This window comes from Cucurbita pepo, chromosome LG13 (genome assembly GCF_002806865.2).
Source record: "Cucurbita pepo subsp. pepo cultivar mu-cu-16 chromosome LG13, ASM280686v2, whole genome shotgun sequence".
NCBI lineage: Eukaryota > Viridiplantae > Streptophyta > Magnoliopsida > Cucurbitales > Cucurbitaceae > Cucurbita > Cucurbita pepo.
This window is the reverse complement of record NC_036650.1, coordinates 6,343,507-6,359,956: the sequence shown is the minus strand read 5'-3', so window position 1 is coordinate 6,359,956 and position 16,450 is coordinate 6,343,507. Positions and strand designations below refer to the sequence as shown.

Here is a 16,450-nt window from a genome sequence, read left to right as displayed (position 1 = left end):
TTAATCCTAACCACTAAAGTAAACATTAAATAAATTTTGACATGAAATTTCATAAAGTTGGAGGTTCAAATATCATACTTCATTTGTTGTAACAATTCATAAATTTAGTACATCTTATACTTAATTTTTTTTTGGTTAACTTTTTATTTTGTTTTTGATGGTATCTTTTATCTATTCCATTTTTTTAAAAATTGGACTTATAAATAGAACTTAGAGTTTTAGGGTTTAAGATATTTAGCACTTGATTGTTATAAATAGAATTTAGGGTTTTAGGGTTTAGGATTTAGCACCAGCTTGCTGTTACCAACGAGTATTTGTGTGATTACTTGTATGCCTCTGAGTATTTGCTTGCTTTCTTTTATCTCGTGTTATTTTTTATTTCGTAATTTTTGATGAAAATAATTTCTATTAAATTGTTTTAATTTCTAATTTACTGTGAATTCTTGTACTTTTAACTATATATATATATATATATTTGAGTTAGATGATGACCAATTTAAACATATTTCAATTGATTAAATTATTATATATTCGACCTATCTAAGTTTAGGTCTAGTATTATAGAATTAATAAAATAAACTAAATAAGTTTCAATTCTCTATTTATTAGTTTTATTTTTTATTTTTATACAAAGAGGAGGATATTAAAATATTTTAAGGGTGAAAATTCAATAATATTTTCAACTAGTAATGAATAGCAAATTATAAGGGTATTTTCGTAAATTAGTCACAACCTCCCATACTGCAACCTCTTCCATCTTAACATTAAAATATAATTATTTAAAAATCCTGTTCAAAACGTGGATGACGGAATTGCCCTCCATCTTCATTCCAAATACCCAACCGGTCCATCTTCTTCCCCTAGATGCTATCAACAGTCAAAGATCCTCTCTACTGATCCCTAAGTATTCCCAAACTACTTCTCTGCCATTTCTCCTCCAATTTTCCCTCTCCCGCTTTCTTTCCCATGACCTTTCCTCGTCTCTGTTGATTCCATGGCGGATATGGATTTCGTCGAGGGTGTTGGAGAGAGTTCTTCGCCGCCTCGAAGCTTCGGTGGCTTCTGTGCTGTCCACGATGTTCGGAACGATGTTTATACTCGGTTAATTGAGCGTGGACATGAGGAGGCAGTTTCTAATCCCCAATTTCGCGAGAACTTGGATGCGCACTTCAATCGCTTGCCTCCGAGGTAGTTTATTTCGATTTTATTTGATCGCGATTTGGATATTTGGCTTCTTAAATCTTGCTCTGCTATTTTTTATGTGCTCTCTCCCTTCTTTTTATATATTTGTAATTGATTTTGAGCTGCTTTAATGGAGTGAGTGTAAATGCATTTGCATCCTTGCTTTAATATAGTTTGTCTAACTCAACTGATCAGTGGTTGCTACTTTTGGTGGATTAATTTTCTTCGGAATTCTTCTTTCTTATACGCGTCTGTCATAATCCTACTGATTCTGCGTAATCTATATGTTGTTTTCTGATGCTGGGAAAGTTCGTTTGGTAACGGTTCCTTTTCTAATTTTCCGTTTCTGAAATTTAGTTGGCTGTCTGCATGTATAATTTTTTGATTGATTGTTTGTCTTTAAAAAATACTTTTGGATTATTGGTCATCAAGTTTGGAAACAAGAATATTTTCGTTTAAATTACGTTTTTTAGTTCTTAAAATTTAGGCCAGACCTCAAAAACGTGTTCAGAAAGGAAATAGGTAACTGACTTATTGGTTGACATTTGTTAAATTTTGAATTGACTAAACTTGTTTGGCGTAAGGTTGAACTTTCCAGCTTAAGAACATAGTGTGGTACTTTGCTATCATATCCCTGGTTAAATGCCTGGATAAGAAATTTACTAATCTTAAGAAATTACATAAGAACTTACATAAGAACTTTACTAATCTTAGGATCAGGACTTGATCGTACTTTAGAATTTAGCTAGTTTTATTGTGTCATCTTGGATGTGGATAAGAAATTTACTGATCTTATCAAAGACCACCGGAAGCTCTTTTTATAACTTACATTCCAGTGACTTGGGCTTGGCTGATACCTCATCTTCATCCCCTATTTCGTGTATCAATTTTAGATTGTGCTTCTTGTAAGATGATAAAATATGGAATTCTTACTGGCTGATGAGTATGTAAGTAGTATAACATGTTAAAATTACTTAGGCTATATCACCGGGTAGGGATGGTCTACTCCATTCTCTTTAAATTATTAACTTCTTGGTTATTTATAATTATTCTGTCAGTTATGGACTTGATATTAACATGGAGAAGGTGGAAGATGTTTTGTTACATCAAAAGCTTCTTTCCCTGGCGAAGGATCCTGAGAAGTGCCCTGTTTACCACATTCGTTTTCTGGAGGTATTTTTTCAATTTCATTTGTTTAATTTTTAGTGGAAACTAATGGGCAGTGTTGCTTGGTTCTAAACGTTCTTATAGTTTTGTGCATAGAGTGTGATAATGCCAAACATATGGCGGAAAACATATGACCTGGGGCAAAAATTAGAAAAATGGCTCGCAGAATGAGAAAGATATATTCAGTTTCCTATTCATGACTAGTTAGAGAGGGTGACAATTTGAAATTACTATATTATGAGGCCATAACCACCACTGCTGAAGTAAGACTTCCTAATATCAGAGGGAAAAAAACTGAGGATGGCGCATTACTAGGGACTGCATCAAATTGCCATTTGGTTCAAGAGGAATGAGGAAATTTTTAAAAATTGATACGAGGATGTTGACAATAGTTGGATTTGATAGTTGATGGTTTAAAATGTTGTTGTGAAGCCTTTGTATTTTCGTTCTTCTTTTGTCCGTTGTAGTTAGATAGGCAATTATTGTGCAACATTTCATAATGATTACTCATATCTCTGTAGCCCTGTATAAAATCTCTCTTATCAATATACTCTTCATTTTTATTAAACAAAGTTTGTATGTTGTTTGTTTAAGCTTTGGTTTAGTGGTCGGAGGTTTTATTGCTCTACATTTTTCTTGTTGATTTTGTAGCACTTAAGTACTAAGTCAGATGGCAATGATGATCACGTTTTTATTGATAGTATTCTATTAAGTGGCTCATCTAATGAAGCAGCTGATAGAAGACTTCCACTGTCGCACGAGAGGTAATTATTGTACTTATTGCATTTTCATTATTAGGCTAACGGTCTCTCCCTCCTTGCTACCTTCTTTCCAATATCTTAGTTTTCTTTCGTCAAATATTTGATTTGTGTTAATTGATTTCTTAATCATTGCTTTGTAGAACTCAAGGAAATATAATTGACTTTGAGCCTTGTTCCAAGCTTGAGGACTTAAATTTGGATGTTGGAAAGAACTCAAAGGCCATGGGTGAGAGATATTATAAGGACAATTTTTCCAAAAGGTATAATTTAATTTGAAGTGGGAGGAATTTTTTTATTAACACGCGTGTTTGTATTCACTATTTCTGTGAATTTATCATATTGTAAATTCTTGTAGCTCTCGTCAGGGTTCAAATTTTTGACATGTAGTTATTTTCGGCTATCTATATAATAAATGCAGGCAGGGCAGTATTGCACATGTTCCAATACATGAAGTGATATTTTCAACGATTGACAAGCCAAAGCTTCTTAGCCAGGTAAGCTGGAATTACTGTTTTGTCTTCTATTTTTTGTGATTGTATTTACATGAATCTTTTGGCGAGGCAAAACTTCTTAGTCAGGCATGCTCATTGAAGTCTTGTTCTTATGCTCCTGTCTAATGGAATTTACATATATAAGGCTGGAATTCTACTGTGTTTAGCATTCCTACTAGCTTATGGTACAATCTTTAGAAGATGGCTTTAAAAGAACAACAGAACTTATAACAAGGGCAGAAACTTTTTGATAGTTTATTATTATTTTGTTATCAGTTTTAGTGGCTGCATTATTTTGGTGTATGATACTATATTTTGAGCAAGTCAAGTCTGAATGAACTTTTGGGCAAATGAAAAAAAAAAAAAAAATATTTCAGTAAGAATCCATTTCATTGAAAGAATGAAATATACCAGTGGCAGTCCTTATGTTCAACTGAGGGGGCAATATACTTTTTTTTCTTTAAGGGGCTATGTGATATAAGAAGGGAATACCATGTGTATATTTATTATAGATAGGAACGGGAATAGTCACAAAAGCAGTTAAACCTACACTCCGTGAAGAAGTAACAAAAAGATATAGTGAGCCAAATTTCACAGTTCCCTTTCTTACTATGCTGAACGACTTCAATTCCTGTATAATAAAAAATTCCTAAAAACAAGTGGCCCTGACAGCGTTGGACCACAAACACAGAGTTATTCTAACTGACAGAGAAAACACCAATTAATGCATGGAATTGATATTGAAAATTAAGTGTACACAAATTGAGAGCTAGAAGCTTCTATCAGAGATGATTAGTAAACGAACAATCTATCATGAGGCGATTAATACTCATACTTGGTGTTGAGAATAATTCAACTTCTATCCTAGTCATTTGCTCATGTCAGCTGGTCATTGGTATGAAAGTATCAGTGTGGTAGAATTCAGACTGGTTTTTTCTAACGCCTTATCAGTTTTTTTTCCTAGCTTTCTGCTTTGCTTTCTGATATAGGACTTAACATCCGAGAAGCACATGTGTTTTCGACATCTGATGATTACTCCTTGGATGTATTTGTCGTGGATGGATGGCCTGTTGAGGTACAGCATTGTGATATATGCTAAATGTATACTTTGCCGTTTCTACTGCACTGTTATTTGTATTTTATGTTCTTGTTTGATTTTTATTTTATTTTTTATTGACGTATTCCCATCCTTGTAACTGGTATTGTATGATGATATACAATTATCATATGGCATGATTGGAAGATCTTATATATCTTTGCTATTTGGCTCAAAATTGCCTTCTTTTTTTCCTCGTTGCTTGTTCCCAACTTCATGTTATTTCACTCTCTGGCCTTAAGAAAAAATGTTCTGTAGTTCGATGAACTGTAGATTTACTCTGAATTCTTACTCTGTTATTTAGTCGGCCTTTTAAGTTGCATGTATGCAGCAACCACCCCAAAAGTAATCCGCATTCAAATGTTGGGATTAGAGTGGTAGTGCTTGCCCAGCTGATTGTCTGATCTTTCAACATGTCTATTTTAAATCAAGACCTGAAACCTGTATGAGATTTTTGGATATGACGTCTAACAAAGATTCTTCACATTTTGCATCTGTATCTTACAATTTTAAATGGAACATGGTATCTGATGGGTTAATTAAAAAAATTATGTTTTGTCCCAGAACAGAAACCTTCTAATATTTTAAGAGTGATCGGTATTATGTGTGCTTTATGACATGATCTGTGCTGAGTCTAAATGTTGCTGACTTGGCGATCTTGTGACCAGGAAACTGGTGGTTTGTATGAAGCTATGGAAAAAGCAGTGGCTAGATATGAGGTAAATTGTGTTTTTTCTATTGCCTGTGATAGAAGATTGTTTTGAAACCTGATTTCCACCCCTTTTCCCTTTTGAAAGAGAGAATAAGAAGGAAATAATGTAACTTCTTTCAATGTAATGCCAGGGGTCATGGTCTGGTTCTTCACATTCTCATCCAGCAGTCAAGAAAACATTAGCCGCCCAGAAAAAACCAGAAGATTGGGAAATAAATAGACGGTTACTGAAGATAGGTGAAAGAATTGCATCTGGATCTTGTGGTGATTTGTAAGTTTGAACTGAAATTCACTTTTCTTTGACAATGTGGAGAANAGGCTTCTAGAAGGGATTATTCATCTTCCATAGTAGCTGTACCGTGGATTATTCATCTCCCATCTGCAGGTATCATGGATTATATCTTGGTCATGATGTAGCTGTCAAGATATTAAGATCTGAAGATCTAAATGATGATTTAGAGGATGAATTCAATCAAGAAGTGGCAATTCTCAGGTAATTTTGATAGTTATGTCCCAAAATTATTGTACTGTAAATTTAAGAATTCATTGATCATTTCTGCCGGAGGACACCGTCCCTTGATGGCAGTCATTTTTCTTGCTTATTTATGGCTAATATTTTCTTGCGAACTTCTACATCTTAATAGTTTATTTAGTTAAATCATGCAGAACATGTGCACTGTTTCAGCTTGAAAGTATACATGCTGGTAGATGCACATTTTTCACAAAGTGACATTTCTAGAGGAGATTATGTTTGGATACTTTACATATAGGGGGCCTTCAGTTGTTTTAATTACTGGTCAATTAATGAATTTGAAATGAACTGCATTCCTGAAAAAGAAATTGCAAATATGATGTTCATAAAATTCCTTGCGTTCAAACATTGTAAAAGAATTAAATACATTCGTATCTAAAGGATCTTCTGGCAGACAGTAACATTGTTTAGTAGCTGCAGATTCAAAATCTTCAAATTCGTCGAACTGTTTTGATGTTTCCCACTCCACATTTTCCCTGATCCCTCGATAATAGTTTCCTTTTATTTCAACATTTATGAAGGGATATTTTGGGAGTTATATTTTTTAATCAATTTATTATTGGTGTATCTACCGCCATACATCCTTTGTGAAGGGATCTTAATTAATCTGAAATGCAGGAAGGTCCAGCACAAAAATGTAGTTCGTTTTATAGGTGCGTGTACAAACTCTCCACATTTGTGTATTGTAACAGGTACGGAAATCTCTGCTCTATTGTTCCTTCTTTTAATTTTTTATTTCCTCTTTTTTCATCAATTTTGGTTAGTTTCTTGTACGATCTTCTTCTGTAGTTTTACATGTATATATTGATAGATGTTTGCCTGCTTCTTACAAGAGTTGCATGCTAAAAAGCGCAATACTGCTCCAATCAGAAGATTCAAGCGAAGCTCTCCTAACTTCATGTTCTAGTGAAAGGTTTTGATGGAGGTCAACTTTGTTACGACAAATAGTTATGTCCTTGGAGACTAAGTTGGCTGTCTGAAATTTGCCTGACATTAGTTTTGGCCAATAGATAAAACTACCAATTTTATGGTTTTTTTTTTTTTTTTTCCTTTTTGAAAAGGCAATAAAAGTTTCCTTTTGTTTTAGGATGAACATAGTATCTTCACAAGGTTTAAATTTCATTATAAGAAGCGTTAGTAACTCAACATTGGCATTTGCATTCACCGTAGTATCCGGAGGATATTATAGTGCTTTGCGTTAGTCTTGAAGCAAAGAAATACAGAGGGGTGGGTGGTAGTTTTGTTGCAATAGTACTAATGTAGGGAAATTTTATTGCATTTTTGTAGCTCCATCTGTATTTATACTTCACCCCCGAAATGCCTAATTTGGCTCGCGTTCTGGATTGGAAATTGGTCCTTAAAGTTCACTTTCTTCTGTAGTTCTGTTTTATTGGATTTGTGTTCTAACTGTATTATTCAAATAAAATTTTTAAAATTTGTCGTTTCATGCAGAGTATATGCCAGGAGGGAGTCTTTATGATTACTTGCACAAGAATCATTGCGTGTTGAAGCTCTCACAACTGCTGAAGTTTGCTATTGATGTTTGTGAAGGAATGGAGTACTTACATTTAAATGACATTATTCATAGAGACTTGAAGACAGCAAACCTGCTAATGAACACTCAACATGTAAGATTACAGTAGTGTGGGCATCTTAAACGATTGTTTTGATATCAAACGGGTTTTATATGAATTAGGTGTTGGAAGATAACAGAATGAAAATATATTTGAAAGTTGTTTTGGGGTTTGGAAGGAGTCATTCCATCCGCTGGATAAAGGGAAAAAGAAAGAGGAGTAAGCATACTAAAATAGCTATTGTAAACGAGATATTACTCTAAGCTCTAATATGATCATTTAGAACGGGAGATGTACAAATTCACTCTACCATCAACAATTAACATTCACTGTTGTCCTGAGCTGACTGAAAAAGAAAATATATTAACTGGTGTCATGTTGCTAATACGAAATACATGTGAAAGCGTCTTCACATATTACTGTTACTTTCTATTGGCATTTTGGACTAAATTAGATACATAACCTGATGGACTTTTGTATTAGTGGTTAACATTGCTGGGATCCTCTGGTTGTATTGATCATTTCTTTAACTGTTGAAGCAGTTGTACACTTATATTACTTGTGTGGAATTTTGTAGCAGGATTTGCATGTGTTTCCTGAGTTGTACATTTGTCTATTCTCTTGTTAAAAGATAGTACTGCCAACATAGAAAGAGAGCTGAAAGTAGGAAACTGTTTTTGTAGATTGCACTTCCACATAATGTTCTTTATTATAATTTTTCTTCTCACAATTACTTCCTGTTGATTTAGCGAGTCTCATTTAGAAGTTTCGTTTGCTTTCATCCTATGGAGAATCAATGGAGGCCAAGGAAATAAGCCAGTATTCTCGTAGTGATGTGCTTTTATGAGCTTGTACTAAATATGGATTTTAATCTACTAACATGTAAAAGGCATGTACTTTTTTTGCATTCAAGGTTGTGAAGGTGGCAGATTTTGGAGTTGCGCGATACCAGAGTCAAGGAGTAATGACAGCAGAAACTGGAACATACAGATGGATGGCACCTGAGGTGATAATCTGTCGGAGGATATTGACAAATTACCATGCCACTTGCTTAATTTCCTAATTTATAGTATTGGCAGCATTTCAATTTGACTTCAATCTTTTTGCTTTGATTTTGCTTTTCACCTCAAGGTAATAAATCATCTGCCATATGATCAGAAAGCAGATATTTTCAGTTTTGCGATTGTGCTTTGGGAACTAGTAACAGCAAAGGTACATCTCAAGTCGACTACAATATTACATTTCCTTATTTATTTATATTTTTTTTGCTTGCTTGTATTTTAGGGCAGCTAGTACTGTGCAATATTGTATATAAGATGATAACATTTCTTTATCATTATTTTGTTGATCGCTTAATAGTTATAGGATAATTACTCTTATGCTTTTGGTTATTCTTTTAACCCAAGCTTTGGTATCTTAGGTTCCGTATGATTCCATGACACCATTACAAGCCGCCCTTGGAGTAAGACAGGTTTGTGTATGTCCTAATTTTTTGTGCATTACTTATTTTTTGGTAAGCAACTGAACTTCCATTGAGAAAAATAAGAAAAAAGAAAAAAGAAAAAGAAAACTCCAGCCCAACAAAAAAATGAGACTCCAAGAAACTACAAAAAAGAACTACAATCCAACAAAATCAAACGAAAGGTAGTCGTAGTTACAAAAAGGCTTAGTGACACATGTCCATGTTGAACCTCACCACCTCCCAAACCTCATCACACGACCTCTCCATCTCTCTAGCAATCCTATTGTTTCCATAAAATAATCAGCTAGCTTGCCCCAATAAATTGCCTGAAAAGGCCAACTGAGCATCTCCTCAATAATAGTTTAGCCATTGCCACTCCAAGCTAGAAATATATGAGAAGACTCATTTCTTTCTTCCCTTCTATAGAGCACCTATGTACCAATGATAAATGGGGAAATTTGACGTAGCTGCTGTATGCATCTCAGTTTGATTAAAAAAAAAAAAAAAAAAAGACNCGTACCAAACTAAACAGAAGATTCAATTTACAGATCGTGAAAGGAAAGATGGGGGCAATCGAAGAAGGTTGCTGTTTATAATATAAAGAACATCAAAATAAATAGGATGATTTAGAAGAATGCTCCGGTTGCTGTATTATTTCCCCTTTAGCGACTTGGCAGAATACAGTATTCTAGGCTTAGACTTCATAATCTGTTTTCAGGGACTGCGTCCAGATCTTCCCAAAAATGCTCACCCCAAATTGTTGGATTTGATGCGACGATGTTGGGATGCAGAACCTGAAAATCGGCCTCCATTTACTGAGATAAAAGTTGAACTTGAAAATCTGCTCGAAGAAGTTCAGGTATACCTCCTCCCTCTTGTCTTTACGACCTCATGCACAATACACAACATGATACCCTTCTAACTTTCTGATCCCATGTGTACTTAGATGTGTACAAAATAGGAAGAAAACTATGCAGCAGTTAATGGCAGCTAATGTAGCTGTAGAAGTGCAGGGCTTTATCCTGTATTTTCCGTGAGGTATTTATTTTGTTTACCACTTCTGGTTCTTCATATAGTTACACAAATATTGTACATCTGGGAGAGAAAGAAGTATAGAGGCGGCGCTGTGCAAAAAGAGAAAAGAAAAAGCATGTTCTCATTACAAAAATACTTGTTGCCACGAGGATGTTTTCAGTAAATATAGTAAAATTATCTGTTTTTAGCCTTTGAAGTTGTTCAGTGGCCCATAGGTGCATATACATTCTTGGTTCTCCCCACTTATTTAGAGGCTATACCATACATTATAGAAAATTGGCAGCCTTATATCAGCTTGCCAAAAACTTACAATTATTATTAGGTAATTGGATTCTTTCTGATTTCTTTTTGTTCTTGTAAGGAACTTTAATCTCGTGTTTGTTTTGGGAAAACTATTCACCAATTTGTGTATTAAGGAATTTTCTTTATTGAAAGGAAGAGCAGGGAAAAGTAGTAGATAGTTTCCAAATTGGATCACATTCTTGCCTTTGAAGCAAAGATGATTAAGAACTGAAGACTTTTTTGCAACTTTATTCAAATTTTGCTGTCTTAGTCGATGAAGCTTTAGGTTATTAAAATAGAAATGATTCCCTAAGACAATATCTGCACATTGCAAGGGAAATGGGCAAGATTTATATGACTATGATTAGTCTTCTGGAAACCCAAAGGGAAAGCCACCAAGCTTCTCTTTGAAAATATGATTAGCCTAGTTGGTCTGTTGCAGCCTTGTTTGTGCAAGCTTCTCTTTGAATTTGAAGATAATTAAAGTTTATGTTCTTCCTCTTCCCCAAGAAAACCAACTCCAATACCATTAAAATAGTTTGAATATACGTCTGCTTTTGTGTACCGTTTAAGCTTACTGTTAGTATATATTATCATTTTTAGGCTTTTTTGTCTGGAGTTCTCTTCAAGGTTTTAAAATGCGCTAAGGAGAGATTTTTTATACCCTTAGAAATGATGTTTCGTTCCCATTCTTAACCAATGATAGTAGAGTCATGTTCTAAGTTCACTTGTGTCAATAAAAATAAACAAAAAATATATAACTCTATTTGATATAAGAGAGAGGAAAAACATAACTTCGAGATTCATAGGAAACAATCAAAGATTAGTATTTCGAAGTTTTCCTAATGTCTAGTCGATATTTTGAAAATCCTGAAAAATAAAATTAGCATCATGAAGTTTTTCCTAATGTCTACTTTGATCTTTCGAAAACCCTAAAAACTAAAATTAGCATCTCGAAGTTTTTCCTAATGTCTACTTCGATCTTTTGAAAATCCTAAAAAGTAAAATTAGCATCTCGAAGTTTTCTTTCTCAAATGTCTACTTTAATCTTTTGAAAACTCTAAAAGTAAAATCATCTCAAAGACAACTTTTTCTTAATTTTGTAGAATGATTCTAGAACGCGTTTTTGCTATTGTTCTTGATATAATCGATCCCACTTGGATTCTTCTTGTTGTTTCATAGCAACAACTGTCGTCCCTTTTTTTCCTTTTCTTCTCTGTTCTCAAATGGACAAAGTGAGGTTTGATGTATGCATGTGAACCTAACCCCACTTTTCAACCATACCCCATCAATATATACGATCACAACGGCTTACAATTCAGATCGATAAAATTTTCACAATTTAGTACTTTAAAATAGATACAAATTATGTATATATATATAATTCAAAACTTGTTGATGTTATTTAATCTACATTTATGTATCTTAGGAAGATGAGATAATATACAATTGAAAAGAAAAAAAAAAGGATCAATTCGTTTAAGATAAAAATATTCTAGAGAACGGATGACTCAAAAGACCCGATCAACTCAATTAAACCCATCAATTTGAGTTGAGTTATAACTTATTTAGGTTGGGTTGAGTTCATATAAATGAATTTATTTATTTATTTATTTTAAAGTCGTTAGAATGTAATTTTTCAAAACATGTATTGAAATGGTGTAATAAATCTTTATTCTAAACAAAAATATATTTTACCGATTAACATTTTAATTTTTCATAAAACAAAAAATTAAATAACCAACCCAAACAATCTAATCCCGTCTAAATATTTTACAGTTGGGTTGAATTGGGTTCATTATTTAAGAAAATCCGTTGAGTAAAAAAAAAATTACAATTGAGTAACTGGGCTAAGTCCAAAATATATCTCAACCAGATACAACTCAATTAAAAAACACGCGTAGAATGTACTGAATCGAAAAACGACCTATTTTTTAATAGAAAACCTAAGTAAAACCCTAAAAGTGAACAACAATCCATATTTTAATGAGACGATCGTATTTATATTCGAGGATGTCCGAAGTGGCATAGATGTGTACCCATGATAGAGTGTCGAATTTGAGGAGTATTAAAAAGGGCAAAGCATAAAAGTCATCAAATACGACAATATTACTTTCTTGAAAACGTGTGGGGTTCGTAAAGTAAAATTCCTTTGCCATTTGTTTTGATATTATTCAAAAGCTTTAGAATCATTTTTGGGACAAAAACAAATTGTAAAGGATTCCATTCATATGCCATAATTAAATTACAATGCATTTTCCTCATATTATTAAACTTTCAATTTTATATTCTTAAATTACTTTTGTTTAAAAAATATATTATTATCTTCGATCTTTTATGAACGTCCCGCAATTATATTTGGAATAAAAATTATTTAAAATTTTGAACAAAAATTTAGATCACAACCCATTTTAAATCATCACGACATCGTTTTAGGTCTAAACTTTTGTTAGAAATTTTTAAAGATTTGTCCTTCAAAAAATGATTAACGTTGTGAGTGAAACTGTGGTTGATTTTAGGGATTTATTCTCTATTTTACTAGAATTGATGATTTTTCAAAATCGGCTAAACCCGTTCTACATTCACAATAAAGTTGACACAATAAAATTGAAATGATTTGTCCGATGTAGAAAATTTTAAGAAAATAAAAATTAAAATAACTTATTAATATATATTCTAAACGAAGAAATAAGTAGTTTAGATTTCGAATTAAAAAACGAATGTTAATATAAAGTCAAAAATGACAATTTAGCTCGAGTGTTTGGCATAGAATAATCACCGACCCGAAAGTTGATAGCAATTATTGTGGATGGGGCCCTTTATGATTGGATTGACCATATAAAAATAAAAAGAACCGACTTTCATTTATGTCGAAAGAAGGAACATTTTGCTAACCTATTGACTTAGTTGTTGAGTAAGGGCTGGGGAAGGTACAACTATGCATGTTGAGTCACGGGCAACGCTTCGAAAAGCAAACACGAGTTAGGTGGCGTTATTATAGCAAGAGATAGGTCGATCTCTGCTCTATTTTACAATCTTTTTCAATTGAAAATGATATTGTATATACCGATTAAACCAGACGTCGGAACATTCAAACTAACACATAGTTCAATTAGGCTTCAAACTTTGATAACGTTTTAAATTTTATGCATGTCTTGTACCGATGTATTAGTCTATATCAGTTTGACGATAATACCCTTAATCGTAATTTTTTAATAGAAGGAAATGGAAGTTTGGGATGAGAAAAGTTGGAATGCATTTATTGAGATATGTAAACATAAAAGAAAGCATAATAAGGTGTGGTTTGAGAAAAATAAGGTAGAGACAAAGACAACATGGGAATATGTCTTAGAAGGAAATACATTAATTAAAAAAAAAACTCCATTAATTATGATATTTGCGATAAAATAGAAACACCAAACTAAAATTCACACTGTTCTTCAAATATTTCAACGAACACTCTTATTTTGACTTCCACATCTTAATAATATATTCTCATCTCGTCTTCCTGCACCAAATAAAACAAATGAATAAATTAATAAATGAAGAACAGTCCAAAATTTAGTGGTAGGGCAACAAAAGTTTTATTGTGACGTTTCTATGTGGATTGAAAGTAACATGTTTTAATTTTGTGTTATTTACGTGGAAAAAAGACAATGAGATTTGGTGGGTAAATTACCTTGGTATAAAGAGCGTTTAATTCCTAGTAGTGTGGAGGTGGTGGTGATGAGTAGTAATAGACGGGTGGTGGTGGAGAGTGGTACACTGGTGGCGGTGGAGAGTGGTATACTGGTGGTGGGTAGTATACCTTCTTAGGTGGTGGTGGTGAGTAGACGGGTGGTGGGTAGTATACCTTCTTCGGTGGTGGTGGAGAGTAGACGGGAGGTGGGTAGTATACCTTCTTAGGTGGTGGTGGTGAGTAGACGGGTGGTGGGTAGTATACCTTCTTTGGTGGTGGTGGAGAATGGTACACTGGAGGTGGGTAGTATACCTTCTTCGGTGGTGGTGGAGAATGGTACACGGGAGGTGGGTAGTAAACCTTCTTTGGTGGTGGAGGAGAGTAGACGGGTGGTGGGTAGTATACCTTCTTAGGTGGTGGAGGAGAGTAGACTGGTGGTGGGTAGTATACCTTCTTAGGTGGTGGAGGAGAGTAGACTGGTGGTGGGTAGTATACCTTCTTTGGTGGTGGGGGAGAATGATAAACGGGAGGTGGGTAGTATACCTTCTTCGGTGGTGGAGGAGAATGATACACGGGAGGTGGGTAGTATACCTTCTTAGGTGGTGGTGGAGAATGGTAGACTGGAGGTGGGTAATACACCTTCTTAGGTGGTGGAGGAGAGTGGTAAACAGGAGGTGGATAGTACACCTTCTTAGGCGGTGGTGGAGAGTGGTAAACAGGAGGTGGGTAATACACCTTCTTAGGAGGTGGCGGAGAGTGGTAGACAGGAGGTGGATAATACACCTTAGGTGGAGGTGGAGAATGGTAAACAGGAGGTGGGTAGTACACCTTCGGTGGTGGCGGCGATTTCACCGGAGGTGGGTAATACACCTTCTTAGGAGGTGGAGGAGAGTGATAAAAAGGAGGTGGGTAGTACACCTTAGGTGGTGGCGGAGAGTGATAAACCGGAGGTGGATAGTAAGACTTCTTGGGAGGTGGTGGAGAATGGTATACAGGAGGCGGGTAGTATACCTTCTTCGGGGGCGGGGGAGGCGAGGCATAGACATAATTAGCACTCGTGGTAGATGGCAAGTTTAGTGAAAGGATAGCAAGAAAGGCACCAAAAAGGAGAGGAGCCCATGAAGATCCCATTTTTCCCATCCTAAGGAATGGATTGGTGGGTTTCCACAACACCTCCCCTCCCCTTTATATAGCTTCAGCCTTTTACCCACTTTACTCACTCACAGCTAGGGTGAATTTAAATTAATGTTACACACACCTACTATTGTCGGTAGACGACATAGGGTTATAATAATAATAATCATATAATATATGATTTTGGGCATTAAAGATGTGAGATTTGGCAATAATTATAGGACTAAACTTAGAATATTACACCAAATGTTAATTAAATTATGTCACTCTAAGTCTGATGCATGATATTAAAATGATAGTGTATAGTGTATGAAAGTGGGTGGGGTTGGATGAATTTAGGAAGGGTTGATGGGAGTGGGACCAGGCGGCTTGACTTTTTCTTCGTCTAATTTTAAGATTGGATTAATGGCTGTGGTCCAAGTTGTAGGGTTGCTTGCATGGCCTTGCCTTGTTTGACTCCATGTCTACTATTCAAACCTTGCTACTACTCATGTCTCTTTCTTTTCCCATTCCAAACCACTTCCCATTGTGTTCGTGCTTCATATGGTTTACGTGTTCAAGTACTATATAGTATATTGATATCGATCGATTACTAACTTTGTCATGTCAATACTTTCGATAATTGTCATAGCTTTACTTTGGCTCGTTACGTTCGCGGTTTTAAAACGTGTTGACTAGGGAGAGGTTTCCACACCCTTGTAAGGAAGATTTTGTTCCCTTCTCCAACCCGCATGAGGAGAGGTTTCCACACTTTTATAAGGAAGACTTTGTTTCCCTCTCCAACCCATGTGGGATCTCACCATTCACATCCTTTGGGGACCTAACATCCTTGTTGGCACACCACTCGGTGTTTGGCTCTGATACCATTTGTAACTGCTCAAACCCACTGTTAACAGATATTGTTCACTTTGACCCGTTATATATCGCTGTCAACCCACGATTTTAAAACATGTCTATTCCTCTCTCTAACTAACGTGAGATCTCATGTATAATTCTTGAACTTTCCGAAAATTAAATTATTGATTTTAGGTTTTGGGGAATAGTCTATTACGTAAATGATTTACCTAAAAATATTATTTTTTATGTGATGATTATGTTTTATATTTAAAAATTAATGTTTTTTTTTTTTTTGATATTTTGTAAAACTACTTTATTTCTAAAAAAAAAATATATTAAAAACACCTTTATCTTTTTGTTTGGTTGATTCCAACTACTCTCATCTTCCTACTTTTCTCCAATTTAATAAACTATAAACTTCAATTACTTATATATATATATATATATATATATATTTCACAAATTAATGAATTTTATTTCTATGTACATAAATCATTGAAATTTTT

The 16,450-nt window shown here is 34.4% G+C and overlaps 2 protein-coding genes across 4 annotated transcripts; one reads left to right on the top strand and one right to left on the bottom strand.

Moving 5' to 3' along the window:
• The first annotated feature begins 723 nt into the window (after window positions 1-723).
• On the top strand, window positions 724-10,489 carry LOC111808704 (serine/threonine-protein kinase STY8-like). Of its 3 annotated transcripts, XM_023694851.1 has the most exons (16): window positions 724-1,188; window positions 2,241-2,355; window positions 3,001-3,113; window positions 3,251-3,370; window positions 3,529-3,604; window positions 4,566-4,676; window positions 5,366-5,416; window positions 5,541-5,680; window positions 5,795-5,902; window positions 6,560-6,633; window positions 7,394-7,569; window positions 8,429-8,521; window positions 8,647-8,727; window positions 8,936-8,986; window positions 9,696-9,836; window positions 9,924-10,489. In XM_023694851.1, the coding sequence occupies exons 1-16, from the start codon at window positions 995-997 to the stop codon at window positions 9,936-9,938; spliced, it is 1,659 nt and encodes a 552-aa protein (XP_023550619.1). In that variant the 5' UTR covers window positions 724-994; the 3' UTR covers window positions 9,939-10,489. The 3 variants fall into 3 exon arrangements, with proteins under 3 accessions (XP_023550619.1, XP_023550620.1, XP_023550618.1); XM_023694852.1 differs by having other exon boundaries at window positions 3,051-3,113; window positions 9,696-10,489; XM_023694850.1 differs by having other exon boundaries at window positions 725-1,188; window positions 9,696-10,489.
• Window positions 10,490-13,533: 3,044 nt separating this feature from the next.
• LOC111809158 (extensin-1-like) lies at window positions 13,534-15,143 on the bottom strand. The gene is made up of 2 exons (XM_023695530.1): window positions 13,974-15,143; window positions 13,534-13,802 (listed from the first exon to the last, which is right to left on the bottom strand). The coding sequence occupies exon 1, from the start codon at window positions 15,111-15,113 to the stop codon at window positions 13,998-14,000; it is 1,116 nt and encodes a 371-aa protein (XP_023551298.1). The 5' UTR covers window positions 15,114-15,143; the 3' UTR covers window positions 13,534-13,802; window positions 13,974-13,997.
• Between the last annotated feature and the right edge of the window lie 1,307 nt (window positions 15,144-16,450).

Coding starts and splice junctions, on each gene's coding strand:
- LOC111809158 (XM_023695530.1), bottom strand. CDS start 15,113: ATGGGAAAAATGGGATCTTCATGGGCTCCTCTCCTTTTTGGTGCCTTT.
- LOC111808704 (XM_023694850.1), top strand. CDS start 995: ATGGCGGATATGGATTTCGTCGAGGGTGTTGGAGAGAGTTCTTCGCCG. Junction 6,634..7,393: donor ACATTTGTGTATTGTAACAG/GTACGGAAATCT, acceptor CGTTTCATGCAG/AGTATATGCCAGGAGGGAGT. Junction 7,570..8,428: donor TGCTAATGAACACTCAACAT/GTAAGATTACAG, acceptor TTTGCATTCAAG/GTTGTGAAGGTGGCAGATTT.